This window comes from Copidosoma floridanum, unplaced genomic scaffold (assembly GCF_036245765.1).
Source record: "Copidosoma floridanum isolate Cflo_tuat_1 unplaced genomic scaffold, Cflo_Japanese_pri ptg000025l, whole genome shotgun sequence".
Classification (NCBI taxonomy): domain Eukaryota; kingdom Metazoa; phylum Arthropoda; class Insecta; order Hymenoptera; family Encyrtidae; genus Copidosoma; species Copidosoma floridanum.
The window spans coordinates 6,478,745-6,495,205 of NW_028321902.1; the positions used below are offsets into that span (position 1 = coordinate 6,478,745).

The window sequence follows — 16,461 nt, forward strand, 5'->3', positions numbered from 1 at the left end:
AATTAGAAGCGACGGAGCAAACAAGACGATGGGCCTCGAGGGACGGGCGGCTTGAGCGACGATGAGGTGTTTGTGGAGAAGATTCGCCCCGACGGCCGGCAGTTACGAACGATTGACCGGAGGCTGCAAGAGTCTCAGCAGCAGCGGTGGCTCGAATGAAAGGGAGGGCGAAAAAAGCAGTAGGCGCGGTGGTAAGAGAGCCCCGGGAGTGGATTGCCGGAGAAGCACGGGCGACCTGTCGGTGGCGGTGGTCGGCGGTGGCTACAGCGCCTTGTACGCCACGATCCTACTGAAGCAGAACCCGGCCATCAGGGAGATTCGCGTGGTCGACACCGACGACTCGCTCGTGGCCGCGGTTTGCGACGTCAGGCAGATTGACACGTCCACCATGATCCGGCACTTTGAGAAGGAATCGATACTGGAGGGCACGCGGAACGTACGTTACTTTTTGGGGTGATCGTACTCGCGTTTTGCACCCGGGTACTTTAATTGAATTACCGGATTAAAGTCCACCAGATGTCTATAGGTTTTTTTTTTTTTTTTTTTTCACGCAGTGTAATGCACTTAGTCACCCCATCTCTTGCGCAAGTTTTTCTAATCTTCCGTAAATGTCAATTTTTTTTTGGTTTTTCTTTTACCATTTTTCAATGCTTGCGACCTTGTTACATGGGCACATAAGTGTATGTTTGTGCCATCGGGTATGAGTTGGGGATAATGGCTTTCATCACTTGTAAAATACTTGGACGATAACAACGTGTGTCATGTATTACTTTTTCGAGTTTTTCAAGTATCGGCAGTTATCGTGATTCACCTATGGTTATTTTGTTTTTGTTTTTATCAACAACATAAAAGAATTTTGAAACAAACACCTCATGACCATGACCACGAAATGCGCATTTTGTCGACAGCAATTAGGGATGATTCATTGCGTTTGTAGGTAAAACTGAATACATATATGTTTGTCCAGCTCTCGCCTCATCTATAAATGCATTATGTATTACGAAAGACAATGAGTTTTAATAATCAGCCATATACACATGTTGCAACTCTCGCGTGAATGTCTTCAGTGCCACATAGTCGCGCTGATGGACGAGACGGACTTCACGCTGGGCAGCCAAGGGCCATTCGGGCAGTTCGCCTGGAGCGCGAGCTACGTCAAGTCAACGGCCGAGTGCATGCTGAGCTCATGTCCACGGGCACTCATAGCCGTTTTTGCACGTACATTTGCACTTTATTGCATCATATATTTATATGCATACCGTTTTGTAACGAAAAACAATCAAACAAACAAAAATCAATTGAAATCAGAGTCATAAATTAAATCGTTGATTCAATTGTCAATTAGGAAATCGTTGTAAAATTTTTTAATCAAGAATGAATCGGCCATTGTCTTGCGTCAAATCTTAGTAGAATTCATTATTGGCGGAATGTAAAATAAGTATTTTATTTTTCATGCGCAATCGTACGACTTAGATGTTCTAAACTAGCTGGACGATAATTATATTGTAATTTTTCGAGTAATTGTTAATTTTGATGATAAATCAGCAGTGAATCGACGAAGATCCAACGATGTGATTTATGACCGATTTCAGTGTCGATTCAACATTGTGATGTTTCAAACGGGGAGTACTATCTTTCAGGACCCGTGACCGCCACCCTGCCCCTCGTACACGAGGTCTTCAGGTACTCCGGGGACTGGGACCCCAACAGAATCGTCGGTTCGGCCGCGCTCGAGACCATGAGGGTTATTGGCATGGCTGCCGCGCACTTGAACCTCGACCCCGCGTGTCTGACGATCCCCATGGCCGGAGGTGTCGACTCTAGCACCGTCGTGCCGCTTCTCTCAAGAATCAAACCTCTCGTCGACTTCTCCGACGTACGAGCACATTTCTCCTTCTTTTTTTTCATATTGAGCTACCATTCATTGTTACTAACGATGCACTCAGTAATCTCCAGCTCTTTGAAGAAAAACAAAACCATGTCAGGCAATTGTAGAAATAATGCATCATCTAATGTAGAGGCACTTGGCTGGAGTGAATACTATAAAGTTTGAAGGGCTGGAAAAATTTGTAACAGATATCAACCAAATTCTATTTTGCGGTATCTTTAAAACTAATACAGGTTACTATCTCTTTGTTTCATTAAATTGGGTGGAGGCACCTATACAGTAGAATTTGGTGTTTCGGGGTATCACTGCTACAACTTGATTGCCATTGAGATATCCCAACGAAGGTGTTGGACGTTGCAATAAAATTGATGTCAATGTTCGACCGTAAACCCAATCAACAGAAGGAGCACTGCAAGCTGGTCGGCCAGGTGAGGTCGACGGACCAGGAGCTGTGCGAGAGCGAAGCCAGGGGTCCCACGTTGTCGAGCGGAGTCGCGGCAGCCAAGTTTGTGTCCACCCTCGTGAATGGCCTGAAGAACCGGAGCATCTCCGTGGCGAGCGCCTACGTCCGCTCTGACGCGCTTCCGGGCTGCAAGTACGCGACCAGCGAGATCAAGTTCGGTCCGCGGGGCGTCGAGAAGAACTACGGTCTCCCGAGGATCTCGCCCCGGGAAGTCGCCCTCGTCGAGCGCGCCGCGCCCCTCATCAACGAAATCGGCGCCTCAGCCGAGATATTTTTTAACACCGGCAAAATCAAGTGACCGACCAACAATACAATCCAACAAAAGCAAAACAACAACAATCGAGTGTTCTTTATTACATATATAATCCAGCCAGTTTAAGCCCGATGTACCTCCCCCATTGAAGGTTCATCGGCCCAATCGGCGACCGCGTCTGTATACACCGCTTAGGACTGGTAAAAGTGTATAAGTATAAGTAGCGTTTATTAAGCCGTGTGGTATGACCACGTGTGCCTTCAAGTAAATTACACAGAAGAATACAGTATAATAATTCATACAGAATAATTATACAGTTCAAATAACATACGTGATATTATCGGTTATTTATAAATTCAGTTAGATATACAATTACATTTGTCTTTCCATGTATATATCTATGAGAAAAGAAGAACGTAAAGGGTAATCTAGAGGCGGGGTGAAAGTCTGCATTCTGTATTCCAATGGTTCGAGTCGAGGGTGAGTTGAAGAGAAAATAGAGTGCGTTTGAATAAGGCGATTTGAGTTGGATCAAATATTGTTTGACGTAGCTGTGTTAAAAGTGTAGTTGATTGAATCAAAAAAGAATTTCTCATGGCTTCTGTGCGACAAGCAGGGCATAACAGATAATATTAGGCACCGTCGAGCTTTCCAGGTCTCCGCTATACGATTTATCATAAGTACGCACGTGGAAATATGGGTCAGTTTCGATAGTTTTGCAGACCAAAGTATAAGTATACTGGCTCTCGTTGTTGCGTGTATGTTTGTTTTTCATCCGTCTAACGTGTCCCGGACGATGATAATAGGCGAGGTGGGATGCACACCACACGTATATTATCATCAGGTCCAATCAGTTTCGATCTGCAACGAAGCAAGAAAGAAACAAATCAAAAGTGGACCCTTGTATATACACGTCCTCGAAGAAATGCTTCCTGCCTATCTCTCAACGGCGCATTTACACTTCATAAATTACACTCGGCTCAATTGTTCTCGAAGAGCACCAGATGATGCCGTCCATCCACTCTCTCTCTCTCTCTCTTCCTATGTACGTGGGCACATAAACAATGTGACAACATCTCACGCAAGTGACCCCCTCGCTTGCACCGCGAGCCACAGCACGCGAAATTGACCGTAACGATATAAGTGAGCAAATAACGCGCTCTTTATTCCCGAGGGGCCGTATATAAATGACGCACCGGCGCGCAACACCGGGCCAGTTTTCGCACGACGTCCCTTGCCGATACACGACTTGTGTGTACTATTATATCCCCAATGTGCGCGAATCCCGGATATTTACTTGCACCATTGACGGACTAGCGGAAGCGCGACGACAACCATAATATACACCCTGCACGGATAAGCCGATCTTTGCCATGGCGATCGCGCGACTCGTTCTGCTCATCGTCGCCGCGGCTGCCTCGATCGAGGCTAAGGCGATCGGTGAGTCGTCGATATACACTCCTATGGGGTTTTTTTTGTTCAAAACGACAACGTTGTTACAGGCAGCAAACCGCCGTCCGAGGAGACGCAGCTGTTCTTCACCCACAACGGGACCCTCGTGCGGATGGCGGTGCGCGACGGCCACGCGAGAAAGGCCGTGGTGGTGGGCGAGGAGGTAACGGATTACGCCCTGGACGAGGTGCGCGACCGCATTTTCTGGGTAGCCAAGAACGGAAGCGTCTTCGTCCGGCCGATCGGGGGCTCGTCGTCGGCCAGCCAGCCGGTGTTTGCGTCCCCATCTTTGGGCGCCGAGGTGAGAATCGCCTGCGACTGGCGCACCGACAAGCTGTACTTGACCAGCCACGAAGGGAGGAGCGTCATGGCACTGGACCTCAAGAACACAGGGCCATACCATCGTTGGCACGTCGTGCTCGAGCACGGCCACCTGGCCAAGGTCCAGAGGATCAGCCTCGACCCGGCCATGGGGGCCATGTTCGTCCAGCTCGACGACGGAAACTGGACCGATGTAATTACGATACATGTACATATATAAATACGTGTATTTATTGACTATTTTTTGTTGTGCTCGGTTTCAGTTGTACCGGTACAACATGGACGGTACCGATCGGCATTTGGTTATGCGCAAGGAGAGCCCGCAGCACTACGACTATGACTTTGAGACGAAAAAGTTGCACCACAATAGCGGCGAGATAGCTGCCGACGGCAACCAATTCTACTTGAAGTACCACACAGGTATTTTTCATTCTTTTGATTTGTTTGAACGATGATCTTGGTTAATGATGGCGAATCGGTCATGGTAGACGACAGATCGTACAAGGTGATCCGAGCGTACGGTCCGAAGCGAGGGCGGGAGGTGCTCGCCTTCCTGGACGCCTTTGACACGGACGACGTCAGGAACCTGAGGGTGTACCGTCGCTCGGTCAAGAAATACGTTCTGGTGGATCCGTGCGAGAACAACGGGGAGTGCGGTACGGACGCCATGTGCCTGCTGAAGATCACCTGGCCGGGCAAGAGTTGCAACCCTTACAGCAAAGCCGAGACGCGCAGCCGGATAGCCCGGCAGATACCCTTCGACATGTACTCCCAGCAGCCGACCCTCAGACCCGAGCCCCAGCCCACCCAGCCAGACAACTCGTACCTGCCCGTTTACCTCTCCATCATTGGATAGGTGCTGGTGCTGGAAGATTTTGGGATCTCTTACTCTGGCGTGTTTGGATACGGTCTCACTGCGGACCACTTTATATCTGTTTTTTTTTTTTTTCACACGGCCCATTCGAAGCCTGCCGTACGCTGTTTTTTGCATCCTCGCGTGCAAACTATACTTAGTGCAACTGTACCACGTCTTACCGTTGAAATGCACTACATAAAGTTACTTATACCGATGTATCATCGACATAACACGTGTAATCATCAATTGTTTCATCTCAATAAATGATAATCATAATTACTTTTATGCCTTGTTTTTTTTTTTTTTTTTTTTTATCTCTGTGTAAAAAACGTCGTTGTTTATAATGACATATACGTAAAACTAAAATTAAAACAGTACCTGTACATTACCCCACAAAAACTTTCCATTTAATCGGGTTTATCGCTTTGTTCGTAGTATTTTGTTACAAGGGAAAGATATTGTACGCGCGTCATTTGCAAAAACTTAATTTATTCGGGAACCTTCCAAATAACCGATTCGTCAACAAGCTCATTTTTTGCTTTTCGTTGAAAGAAACAAAAATAAAAGAAGCACCTTATCGACGTGAGTAATAACACTCGGTGACTGAAAGTTTACACAGTCGCGACTCGGGGGAAGATAAGGTACGCCTTATTACGTATATAAATTGGGCGCAACGAAACAATCTCGAAACAACCGTACTCCGAGAGACACGGTTACCCGAAAAATGTTCATCTTCAAGCTAGCGATTTTCGTCGCGTCCGCCTGCAGTTTGGTGCTCGCTGCTCGTAACAGGCCCACGGTGCAGTACGAGTGGAAGTACGTCAACTACACCTGGCCCACGACCGCAGCCTACGAGGACGCGGTCAAAAACGGCACCTACATCAAGGAGAACAACCCTCTGGCCGGGATAAAGTTGTGGAAGGACAAGCTGTACTTGACCGCACCGCGATGGAAGGATGGCGTGCCGGCCACTCTGTTGGTCACCTCAGTCCGGCCAGTTGATGGTTCGTTGTCCATACGAGTGTCCTTCCATCGATGATATAATTACGGTTTTTTTCACAATGCACGTACAGGCGAGAAATCTCCGCTCCTCGAGCCCTACCCCAACTGGGACATGCAGAAGATCGGGGGCGACTGTTCGGGCTTCCAGTTCGTGCAGAGCATGGAAATAGACCCCATGGGTAGGATGTGGGTGATCGACACCGGCCGCGTCGCCACGCTTTCGAGCACTCCTCGGAATCTTTGTCGGCCCCGCTTGGTCATCCTCGACCTGGAAAACAACGGCGAGATTCTTCTGAACTATGTGTTTCCCGAGAGCGTGTCCAGCCGCACCAGTGCCTACTTGAACGACATTGTACTGGACCACAGCGACGGCGGCTACGCCTACATCACCGATACGGACTCGAAGAACCCCGGCATCGTTGTCTTCAGTTTGGGTCAAAGGGACTCTTGGCGCGTGAGTATATTTTATTGTCGACAAGCGTTTGTGTCCCAAGTGCCATGAGTTAATGTTACAAATAGGTGACTGATCCGTCGATGAAAGCGACGTCGGTGGAGTTCACGGTGAAGCACGACGGGATTCGGGTGAGCCAGGCGCTGAACGTCGACGGTATCGCCCTGTCACCGGCGTCCGAGCGACATCAGAGTCGCCTGCTTTACTACAGTCCCCTGTCGTCGCTCGACATCTTCAGCGTGCCGGTGCGAGACCTCAAATCCCGGCCGAGCGACGTGAGCTCGAGCGTCAAGCGGCTAGGGAGGAAGACCTCGCAGAGCGACGGTATGATTATGAGTGCCAATTACAGGCTGTTTTACGGCCTCCTGGCGGAAAACTCGGTCAAGAGTTGGGACAGGACCATTACCTTCCACGATGACAAGACGATGCAGTGGCCCGACACCTTTGCCATCGACGAAAAGGGCGCGCTCTGGACCGTCAGCAACAGACTGCAGAGGTTCCTCGCGGACAAGGTCAATGTGAGCGAAGTCAACTTCCGGGTGATCAAGTTGGCCGATAACATCAACGCCAGAAGTTACATGTACTACGGTAACGGCGAGGCACCCGTCTTCCCGAGTATAGAGTAGATTTTTGGCTTACATGGCTTTTTTGCTGCTATGCTCTGTATTTGAATAAATCTTGCAAAGAATTGATTATTTTCTTCATTTGACTCGTTCCGCGCCTTCATCAACATTTGCTACTACATATATATTTTAGCAGAAAATGGATCAGAAAGTAGGCATTTACTACTGATGTAAGCATTCATTATGACGTATATATACAAATTACAGTGGTTTAATCTTAACAATCGCAATTAATTTATTACAAAAATATGGTACACCTAGCCAACGGGTCCTCATCAATCTTCGTCGCTCTCGTATGCCTTTGATTTGCCTGAGCTATCGTCTCCCTTACCAGGCTTGTTTGATCTTAAAACTGCACCAGGACTCGGATATGGTCTCATCTGAAATAACGGACCCGCGGCTGTGGTGTCAGCCCCGGTTTTTGCCTCGTTCTGCCTGGCCAGTCCATCCGACCACTTTCCCCTTGGAATGTCACTGTAAGCTGCCGGATCCATGGGATCTAACGTCCTGTCTTTCTTGTCATTTTTGCCCTTGTCATATTTTTGGTAACGCCTCGTATCCATGTTAGGCCTGTATTTATCCCTGTACTCTTTTTCCCTATTGTCTTTTCGATCTCGCTTTGCTTGCGGCTCTTCTTCCTGTAAACAGTATTTCATTTTAGTTTAAAAAAAAAGTAAGTTTCATCCAATGGCAGTTATTATATCACACCTCCTCGACTTCTTGTTCGCTCCCGCTCTCTTCGCTGGATACGTTGTCATCCTTTTCGGCTTCCTTCAAATGCCTTTCTTCCCTAAGCTGGGATGCCGGCTGTGAAATTTGACACTTTGGATGACCAGGAGGAAACCAAGCAACTAAATCTGACGACCAGTCCCAGTAATAATGCCTGCCACTGAAAATATACACGAAATTCACATTCACGGTCCAAAAAAAACAGCACAAAAGACTCTAGTTGCATGATACCTACGTTCCAGCATCAAATATTGCCTTCCACGTTTCTGGCAGGGGATACTTTTTTATGATTTTCAACTGTCGTTTTAAATACCTTTCCGTAGGCTGCGTGTGGCCCTTACCCCACAATTCTTTGCATTTTTTTGAACAATCGTGATAAATGTTATACTTGTTGGGGCAACCGGGGTAGCCCTAAAATATTGAAAATTAGTAAAAACTCTTGGAGCTTGCGAATTATAATGATTGAGAAACGACTGTTTACCATGAATTTCTGAGCAATATCTAGTTGGATGTCATCTTTGGAGTTGTCATAATCCTCAGCTATGATCTCTTCGTGGACTCTTTTCTTACTCTCATCTTTGTTAGCTTCTGCAAACATAATTCATAAAGAAAAACAATAAAAAAGATATTTCAAATATACGATTTGTATAGTGTAAACGACAAGTTGAGGTTATCTCCTGTCTTACCATTTTTTTTGGAACCTATCAATCCTCTCTTAGCAAGACGAGCTGCCAGAGCTGCAGGAAGAGGCATTTTGTCTACCACTTGAATTACTTTTTTTAATAATACACTGATTTACACCACAAGAACTTTAATTTTACATTTCACATCAAATAGTGGCAATGGCAAATGTATATAAATCCTGCACTGACGGTCTGATGAGAGTGGGGGAGAGACTTGCAGCAGAATGCAATTTTAGCGGGAACAGGCGAACAATTCAAAAAATTCAACAAAATTATCATTAGAAAAGATAAAATTTTAATTAAAAAATCACAGTGTAAAATACTTTATAAAATTTTTACATATGTACAATTCCAATAATTTATCAAATACAGCTAATTGTTAATAAATAAAAAATTAAATACTTTTAAACAACCGTTCAATTTTCAACTTCTTCGCTGTCGCTGCTATTAATATTTTTATCATTCTCTTCCTCCTCCTCCTCAGAATTTTCACCACTTCCAAGGAATGTTTCCTCCTCAGCTCTGAACGGTGGAAATTTGAAATTCGGTGTACATTCGCTGATGGAAAATTTTTGGACATAAGGCATCGGATCATTTGATTGCCACATTTTTACTCTAGGAAGAGGAACTGGGCCTCTAGTTTTCTTGCAAGTTTCAACATTTTCTTCAGGTTCTTCAACCTCTACGATGGCTCTGTTGTTGGGGATAGAAGGTGGCTGTTGTAGAAAAGGTGGTGGTGTAGGTACTGATGGTCCCAAATCAGATTCAGAAACTGTAGAAGGCTGTTGTGGAGCAGGTGGTGGTGTAGGCACTGATGGTCCCAAATCAGATTCAGAAACTGTAGAAGGCTGTTGTGGAGCAGGTGGTGGTGTAGGCACTGATGGTCCCAATTCAAATGCAGAAACTGTAGAAGGCTGTTGTGGAGCAGGTGGTGGTGTAGGCACTGATGGTCCCAAATCAGATTCAGAAACTGTAGAAGGCTGTTGTGGAGCAGATGGTGGTGTAGGCACTGATGGTTCCAGATCAGGTTCACAAACTGTAGGTGGCTGTTGTGGCGCAGGTGGTGATGTCGGCATTAATGGTTTCAAATCAAGTTCAGAAACTGTAGGCAATTGTGACGGAGCAAGTGGTGCTGAAACTGGTGGTTTCACATCCAATTCAGAAGCTGACTCGATTGCTTCATTAGGTTGTTCTGAAAAAAAAGATTTTTTAATTTATTTTTCATTATCAAAAACACAATTAACAGATATCCAAACTGATACTACCAATGCAATGATCCCTTTTCATTTTCTCATACATGCGTGTTAGAGCTCTAAGCTCTCTCTCCATCATAGACTTCTGTTTGTCTACTAGAGCTTCCTTAAGTTCACTCATAAAATTTTTTTTCAATAATTTATCCAACCGGTACTCATCGATGATCCCATTGCCACCTTCCATCAACGGTTTCAAGTATGCTTCTCTGATGTACTCTTCAAACACCTCATCCTCAATCACTGGCATGTCATTAACCATCACGACTGTCCTTTTATCCTGAGAAACTGAGAACAAATTTTCATTTTCCGTTTCCGGGGTAGTGACAGCTTTTTTCTGGGTCTTGACAATAAGTAAGCTACTGAATTCGGCAGAGCATCTGGCGTTCTCAAGTTGTTTGTAAGCTTCATTCATTTTGGCTGTGATTAGTTCAATCAAATTATCCTCATCTTTGTCGTCGCTATTTGCATCCAGCAACTCGAGAATATTAAAAATCTCTTTATAAGCGAGTTGAATTCTATGAGATGTTATGTCCAAGTGAACATAGACATCTCGCCATTTGGAGCTTGGAGAACTTCTGTAAGTTGGAAATTTCAATTAATTTCATTAAAAACGTTTAAAAATCATAATTTTAATCTATATCTGGAAAACTTGCCTGAAAACGCGTTCAACAGGTTTAATCTCACAATTTTCGTAATTCTGCAGTTTAGCACACAAATGAAAATAATGATCTGTTAATGTGGCATATAATTTATTCACGATTTTTTGAAGTTTGAAATGTGGAATTTCAAAATATGTGTCTTGTGCTCTGCCATTGTAGGCATTAGCTAGGGCAAACATTGTCTCAGACTGCGCTAGAATGTAGGTGTAGTACCAACTCTGAAATTTGAGAAAAATATTTTAAGCATATGCAAAACTCTTTTGTGGACATTTAAGAAATTTGCTTGTTTTATACTTTTAATTTATTGTAATCTTCTTCACTTTGCTCTTTACAACTTTCAGCTTCTATTTTTGTTAAAAAGCACTTTGCGTGTAGGGAAGATGGTAAAATTTTTAAAATTTGATTGCCTTGTTCATAAAAGAGACAAGAAACACTCTCAAATAATTCGAAAAGTTGCTTTTTGATTTCTAAAATTATCACATACTTTTCGCTCCCAATCAACCTAGAGAAAATAAAACGTACTAAAACATAATGGAACGTTAGAGGAAATCAATAACTTAAGTATTAGTGTGAAACTTACTCATTTTTTTTGTGCATCTCGCTAACTATGGATTTTTTGCAATAACGCCGAAGAATTTTGAGACTGTGTTTGATTGAGTTATGCAGATTGGACTGCAATTTTGCGAGTGCCTTCAACTTCCAAGTCAGTAATATATTTCTTCCTCTTGTACACAAAGACGAGCTTAGAACTACACCTGCTACAGCTGCAGATGAAATGTCTTTTTTTATCACAGCAAAGGCAAACAGTCCAGCTGTTGAGCCAATAAATGGAAGCCATGTCACTAAATTTCTGTTTTGAAAATAATGTTTAAGCTCGGGTGTAAAGATCCATTAATGTACATTGCAAAATTTTGGTACTTACCGGATAAGACTTTTCTTTTTATCATCAATAAACTCATGAACCATTGCCGCATGATCATCCAACAAAATATTTGAATTTAGAATGATATTTAGTTGTTTCTTTATTAGATCGTTTTCCTGTGAATAAATTTAGTTGAAAGTTTCTAATCGAGGATATTGGGTAGATGAAGCTAAAAATTTTTTACTTGAAATACAAATCGCTGGACACAGTGTAGCTTATTAAAGCTTTTCCCTAAAGCTGTGCACATCTATAATCAAAGATACAATCACTGGATGAGTTAGTCTAGGTAGTAAATAGATCGCATATAAAAATATAAATTTACACTCGTTGCTGGTATATTATTTTCATAATTAACATACTCCATTTTGGCCTTTGGGATTGTGTCGAAATTCGTAAATCCTACATTAACGAGGGCATTGTGCAATTCGCTTCCCTGAAAAAACAAAAAAACAGTAAAAAAGCAGCGTTCACCAAAGCTTTTTCAAAAATAAAAAACAAGAGGTGTGACCACTATACCTCTATAACAACATCTCCGTCGTCTTGCAACATGTTTAAATTTTCGGCTAACATTTTTTTTAAAGATTATTTATCAACTTTTTAATTTTAAGGTTAGCACTTGAAGTGATTTTGGACAGCAAACCGTACAAATATGTACAAAAAAAAAAAAAAAGAGCGTGTGAAATTGGCATTTGTCACTTGTTACACTTCTTTTTTACATTACGTAATGTCGGAAATAGAAAATTGTTTATTTTTAGAAAATCACAAAATATTTCGATCTTGTGTTTTTGTATACAAAATTGCATCGTAGACTTAACGTGACCTTAACCAATAACCTCTGCTTAAGCTAGGTAGATTTTTATGTAGATACATATTGCTTACAGTTGGTAAGTACGTTTGCTTCTGTACCGAGCTTTAATAAAAAAAAACTCAATTTTTTTTTTAAATATTTTTTGTACTAATAAAATAGCAAAATTGGTGCTCATTCTAAATTTATATACTTTTCCATCACAGCAAAACTAGGTATTTGACGATTTTTATACGTCATATGAAATTTTATTGATAAAAGCATTGATAAAATAAGATCCGAAATTCAGCTACAGACAGTAGTTTTTACGCATAAATCTGTAAGAATTTAAGAAATCGGTGGTTCAATGATGTAACATTGTGACCTTATGCAGATTATGAATTAAATTTCATTAAAAAACCCCTCTGTTTTTCGTAAAGATAAAAAACAATTCAAATATCCAAGTTGGAGACTTAAAATATTGTTGGGAATTCAGAAAAAGTTGGTTGAAAATTAGCACATGTGCACGCTAAAGTGCAGAGGATTAAGATTTTGTTCAATTATTCAATAATGACAACTTATTTTCATGACAAGTGGTAATAAACTTTATGGAAAAATATCATGTATAAACTACAAGTTTCAATTAGTTATAATTCCTAACAGTAATTACAAGTTCTTTTTTTTCCTTACTTTCCAAAATGTCATCTATGACGAAAAAAAAAGGTAAAAAACAACCAATACTAGCAAATACCAAATTTTATTCTCGTCCAAAATCCGAACTCTATTACTTCTCGTTAAGTACCGGTTTTTACCACTTATCGTCGGTTACAATTCGCTAAGATAATTTCTGCTCGGATACGCGTAAAAGGGAACTTGACAACTTGAAAGAGAACACGACGTGGAGGGTTCGTTCAAAAGTTCGGAAAAAGAGAGGCTTCTGTCGGCTGTTGAACTAGTTGCGGGTAAATGCCTATACGGTATTGCGCCCCGACAAAAGTTTCAACCCAATGCAAATAAAGCGCACGGCACTTGCTGTATTATACATATACACGTATAACAATCCAAGGCACTATATCGAATCAGCCGTTACCATGTATAAATGTACAAACGGCTCTAGTTACCAACTCGTGAGCATTTGTTAATTTTTGTAACTCGTTAAATTATAGGTAAAATACACGTTTTGTTCGTCATGTGCTATGGAAGTGTTTTGACTGTGTTGTTTCTTTATAACGGCAAATTTAAATTATACCAAAAAAAAAAGTAGTTGTTCGAATCAAAATGTTTGTTTATTCTAAAAAAAAGAAATTTTACTGCAGAGTATAATATATGTGTTTGCCAAGCGTTCACATATCAAGTTGTATATGCATCCTACATTGAAGAAACAGTGACGTTAAAACTGCCTTCCAAGTTTTGTCTAATCCAACGTATAGGGCCACTGATATCTATAAATAATACGAATAAACGCGTTTTCATTCGTTAAGTTAAAAAAGTTTAACGATTTTCTCAAAAAACTTGAAAAAATAAATAACTATTCAAAGTGTTAGAAAATTGTGTGGGTTTTTTAAAATATTTTTTACCACAAATTTTTTTGTTAATGAAAAACGAACCTCAATTTATGTATGTCTGCAAGAGTTTGCATCGATTTCATCTATAAGATAAATTTTTGGTGTAAAATATTCAAAAAATCCACGCAGTTTCATAACGTTCCGAATAGTCATAGTTGAAAGTTTCACTGTTTTCTCTGCATTTCGAGAAAATCATTGAACCTCCTCAAAGAGTAGAGTAAATATCCAACGTTTTTGAGCTGAACTTAATTATACGCGTAGTTGAAATCTCAATTTTAAACTAAAAAAATAACAAGCCCTAATTTTGTGAGTGGCAACAAACAGATTTTTCTTCGAAAACAAGCTTTGCCAAACGCATTAGTACGATTTGGGAAATAAAGCGTTACTTCAATGGTTTATTTCTTAGTAAAAATATATTGTCTAATACAAAGTACTTGTCATTCGATGCTCGCACCTGCTCCGAATTTACGAAAAGCCAATGACGCAAACGAGCGCGTTTTTTCCTTTAATTTTTCAGAAAGACGACATCTTCAAGAGCAAATATGAGTACGAAGACGCAGGAAGTATTAAAAAAATTCCAAGTGCGCTCGAAGGGAAGAAAAGCGAAGGCAGCAGGGTAGAAGAAGAAAAAAAAGAGGGACGAAAAAATAATTTCGCGCGCCAGCAGAGCCCTTCCAAAGGAGGAGCTTTTCTTCATCTTTTCACGTCGCACACGCAACACCGTCCCTGTATACATATCCCAAAGCTGCTCGGTATATATATACATATGGGTACTCCAGGTGGGCACACGTCAAATCAGCTTTGACGCGCGTAACACGCGGTGCTTAAAGAACCAAGCGAGTTGCGGGCAAGTCGACAACGACACCGGTGGTGTCACGTTACCCTTCGCGTGTACACCCACTCTCTTCGCGAGCGCGTTTTACAACTTTGCGCCCTATACACGGCGACGAAGCAGTAACGACGGCAACATCGTCGTCCCCCGGCGAGGCTACACTGCATAGCCCGTCTAATTATAGCACGCGACGAAATTTCGCGAATAACCAACGAGAGACCCGTTAATTATGCGCTCGCTCGTCCGGAAATCCTCTCTGCTCTCCATACGCGCGCACGTATAATATAATATCTATTTTTTTTTTTATTCATCCACCCTTTCCAGCTTTTATATTCTCCTGATGAATCATCATCGCGGTCACCACCGCCGCGAAGAGAAAAAATTAAATTTTCAATGGAAGGGCTCTTGCGTCGGTTGTCCTCGAGTGCTCGCGAGCTCCATTGAAAATTAATTAAACGAGCGCTCATTATAAAATGCGCGCAGAGGTAAATTGGGGGGGGGGGACCAAAACGTCATAAGCAATTACGGGCGCGTAGGGGAAGGGAGGGAGGAAAAAAAAAGGGCCGCTAAGACGATTTGCTCGTTCTTCCGGCGCGTTCCCATTTTTCTTCCCACGCGCTCCGGCCTTTCGCGGGTGTTTCCCATCCGCGCTGGAAACAATGAAAAGAAAAGAGCCCCACGTCTCAGCCCCGGTGTTTTGAACTTGGCTCTTTTCTTCGATCCGCGCGCGTGTGTGTGTGTGTATACACGGGCAAAGGGAGCTCTGGCACAGAGGCGGCGACGGCGGCTGGGGATTCCGTATTTCATTCCGTATTTACCGGGGAGCTGAGGGTGTACACCCCCTGTACAAAAGGAGCTTTCCGCGCGCGACGGCCTCGCATCCGAGGAAAACAGTCATAACGAGGTCTTAGCGGCTGCCTCCGTATACGCGTCGTCCTTTTCCTTCCTCCCTATATTCTTCACGATAATAAGGTGAAATTTGTGTGTATACATGTAAGAACACGACAAATACAGAGCTCCGTTTTTTTCCCCCTCCCCCTGCCTCTCGGACGCATATATAAATACGGGGGGAAGGGGGGGGGGTTTATCCCGGGGATCTTTGGCCGTTCGCGGCGGGAAAACACGATTAAAATGTTTATTCGCGCGTGTATATACATATACATCGGGTCCGAGAGCCAAGTGAAGTCAAGCGTCGCGGAGGATAAAACGAAGACGATGAGGACAAGGGTGGGGGAGGGGGGATGAAGCACAGCCCGAGGAGGATGTAAGTTCTCGGAAGCTCCGCGTAAAAACAGCTCTCGTCCCTCCCTTTTTTTTTTTTTTGCGCGAATTTACATGCATAAGCAGAGCCAATGGAGACGGATGACACTCTCGGCAGCGCATTGGAAAATCAACGAGTCGTCCGGCGTCAAAGGGAGCCTCACGTGTATATACACGCGGAAAGCGTCGAGGGGGGGCGAATCAACTTTGCACGGAGCAAATGGCTTCCAGGGGGGTTTTAACGCGAGAAAAAAAAAACACGCGGCGCGATCGTATATACATACGCATTGATGATATTCACGGCAAATTATAACACTACTTAGGGGGGGGGGGGGCTGAGCACCCTCTTCCCAACGCGGATCCACTTAAAATTACTTAAAATAATACTTTTGCCGCGCTCGAGGGTTGGTGGGGGGGGGAAAGGCGTCGGAGTAAAGCCCGTGTCTACCAGAGTTGGGGTGGGTT

The 16,461-nt window shown here is 43.1% G+C and overlaps 5 protein-coding genes across 5 annotated transcripts; 3 read left to right on the forward strand and 2 right to left on the reverse strand.

The window, feature by feature from the left end:
- The first annotated feature begins 61 nt into the window (after positions 1-61).
- Positions 62-2,649, forward strand: LOC106637712 (malate dehydrogenase, mitochondrial). Its single transcript, XM_014350603.2, has 4 exons — positions 62-436; positions 1,068-1,218; positions 1,641-1,876; positions 2,290-2,649. The coding sequence occupies exons 1-4, from the start codon at positions 62-64 to the stop codon at positions 2,647-2,649; spliced, it is 1,122 nt and encodes a 373-aa protein (XP_014206089.2).
- Positions 2,650-4,511: 1,862 nt separating this feature from the next.
- Positions 4,512-5,440, forward strand: LOC106637713 (uncharacterized). Its single transcript, XM_014350604.2, has 3 exons — positions 4,512-4,570; positions 4,641-4,797; positions 4,866-5,440. Exons 1-3 carry the CDS (start codon positions 4,526-4,528, stop codon positions 5,231-5,233), a joined length of 570 nt encoding a protein of 189 aa, XP_014206090.2. The 5' UTR covers positions 4,512-4,525; the 3' UTR covers positions 5,234-5,440.
- A 494-nt stretch (positions 5,441-5,934) lies between these two features.
- Positions 5,935-7,376, forward strand: LOC106637739 (dopaminechrome tautomerase-like). Its single transcript, XM_014350645.3, has 3 exons — positions 5,935-6,237; positions 6,307-6,689; positions 6,755-7,376. The coding sequence occupies exons 1-3, from the start codon at positions 5,958-5,960 to the stop codon at positions 7,310-7,312; spliced, it is 1,221 nt and encodes a 406-aa protein (XP_014206131.2). The 5' UTR covers positions 5,935-5,957; the 3' UTR covers positions 7,313-7,376.
- Positions 7,377-7,480: 104 nt separating this feature from the next.
- PQBP1 (poly-glutamine tract binding protein 1) lies at positions 7,481-8,894 on the reverse strand. Its single transcript, XM_014350646.2, has 5 exons — positions 8,725-8,894; positions 8,520-8,626; positions 8,274-8,449; positions 8,018-8,198; positions 7,481-7,947 (listed from the first exon to the last, which is right to left on the reverse strand). Exons 1-5 carry the CDS (start codon positions 8,789-8,791, stop codon positions 7,585-7,587), a joined length of 894 nt encoding a protein of 297 aa, XP_014206132.2. The 5' UTR covers positions 8,792-8,894; the 3' UTR covers positions 7,481-7,584.
- Positions 8,895-9,082: 188 nt separating this feature from the next.
- On the reverse strand, positions 9,083-12,325 carry LOC106637714 (uncharacterized). The gene is made up of 9 exons (XM_089595202.1): positions 12,072-12,325; positions 11,878-11,988; positions 11,740-11,802; positions 11,556-11,671; positions 11,214-11,483; positions 10,928-11,135; positions 10,628-10,851; positions 9,987-10,549; positions 9,083-9,913 (listed from the first exon to the last, which is right to left on the reverse strand). Exons 1-9 carry the CDS (start codon positions 12,123-12,125, stop codon positions 9,138-9,140), a joined length of 2,385 nt encoding a protein of 794 aa, XP_089451328.1. The 5' UTR covers positions 12,126-12,325; the 3' UTR covers positions 9,083-9,137.
- Positions 12,326-16,461: the final 4,136 nt, after the last annotated feature.

What these genes read in the sequence shown, in the direction of transcription:
- LOC106637713 (XM_014350604.2), top strand. Translation starts at nt 4,526, where the DNA reads ATGGGGGCCATGTTCGTCCAGCTCGACGACGGAAACTGGACCGAT. An exon ending in ACGACGGAAACTGGACCGAT is followed by an intron (nt 4,571 to 4,640) that starts GTAATTACGATA and finishes GCTCGGTTTCAG; the next exon opens with TTGTACCGGTACAACATGGA. An exon ending in CTACTTGAAGTACCACACAG is followed by an intron (nt 4,798 to 4,865) that starts GTATTTTTCATT and finishes CGGTCATGGTAG; the next exon opens with ACGACAGATCGTACAAGGTG.
- LOC106637712 (XM_014350603.2), top strand. Translation starts at nt 62, where the DNA reads ATGAGGTGTTTGTGGAGAAGATTCGCCCCGACGGCCGGCAGTTACGAA. An exon ending in ACTCATAGCCGTTTTTGCAC is followed by an intron (nt 1,219 to 1,640) that starts GTACATTTGCAC and finishes ACTATCTTTCAG; the next exon opens with GACCCGTGACCGCCACCCTG. An exon ending in CTCTCGTCGACTTCTCCGAC is followed by an intron (nt 1,877 to 2,289) that starts GTACGAGCACAT and finishes CCCAATCAACAG; the next exon opens with AAGGAGCACTGCAAGCTGGT.
- LOC106637739 (XM_014350645.3), top strand. Translation starts at nt 5,958, where the DNA reads ATGTTCATCTTCAAGCTAGCGATTTTCGTCGCGTCCGCCTGCAGTTTG. An exon ending in CTCAGTCCGGCCAGTTGATG is followed by an intron (nt 6,238 to 6,306) that starts GTTCGTTGTCCA and finishes ATGCACGTACAG; the next exon opens with GCGAGAAATCTCCGCTCCTC. An exon ending in GTCAAAGGGACTCTTGGCGC is followed by an intron (nt 6,690 to 6,754) that starts GTGAGTATATTT and finishes TGTTACAAATAG; the next exon opens with GTGACTGATCCGTCGATGAA.
- LOC106637714 (XM_089595202.1), bottom strand. Translation starts at nt 12,125, where the DNA reads ATGTTAGCCGAAAATTTAAACATGTTGCAAGACGACGGAGATGTTGTT. An exon ending in ACGGAGATGTTGTTATAGAG is followed by an intron (nt 11,989 to 12,071) that starts GTATAGTGGTCA and finishes TTGTTTTTTCAG; the next exon opens with GGAAGCGAATTGCACAATGC. An exon ending in GAAAAGGGATCATTGCATTG is followed by an intron (nt 9,914 to 9,986) that starts GTAGTATCAGTT and finishes CTTTTTTTTCAG; the next exon opens with AACAACCTAATGAAGCAATC.
- PQBP1 (XM_014350646.2), bottom strand. Translation starts at nt 8,791, where the DNA reads ATGCCTCTTCCTGCAGCTCTGGCAGCTCGTCTTGCTAAGAGAGGATTG. An exon ending in GCAATATTTGATGCTGGAAC is followed by an intron (nt 8,199 to 8,273) that starts GTAGGTATCATG and finishes GTATATTTTCAG; the next exon opens with TGGCAGGCATTATTACTGGG. An exon ending in GCGAACAAGAAGTCGAGGAG is followed by an intron (nt 7,948 to 8,017) that starts GTGTGATATAAT and finishes TACTGTTTACAG; the next exon opens with GAAGAAGAGCCGCAAGCAAA.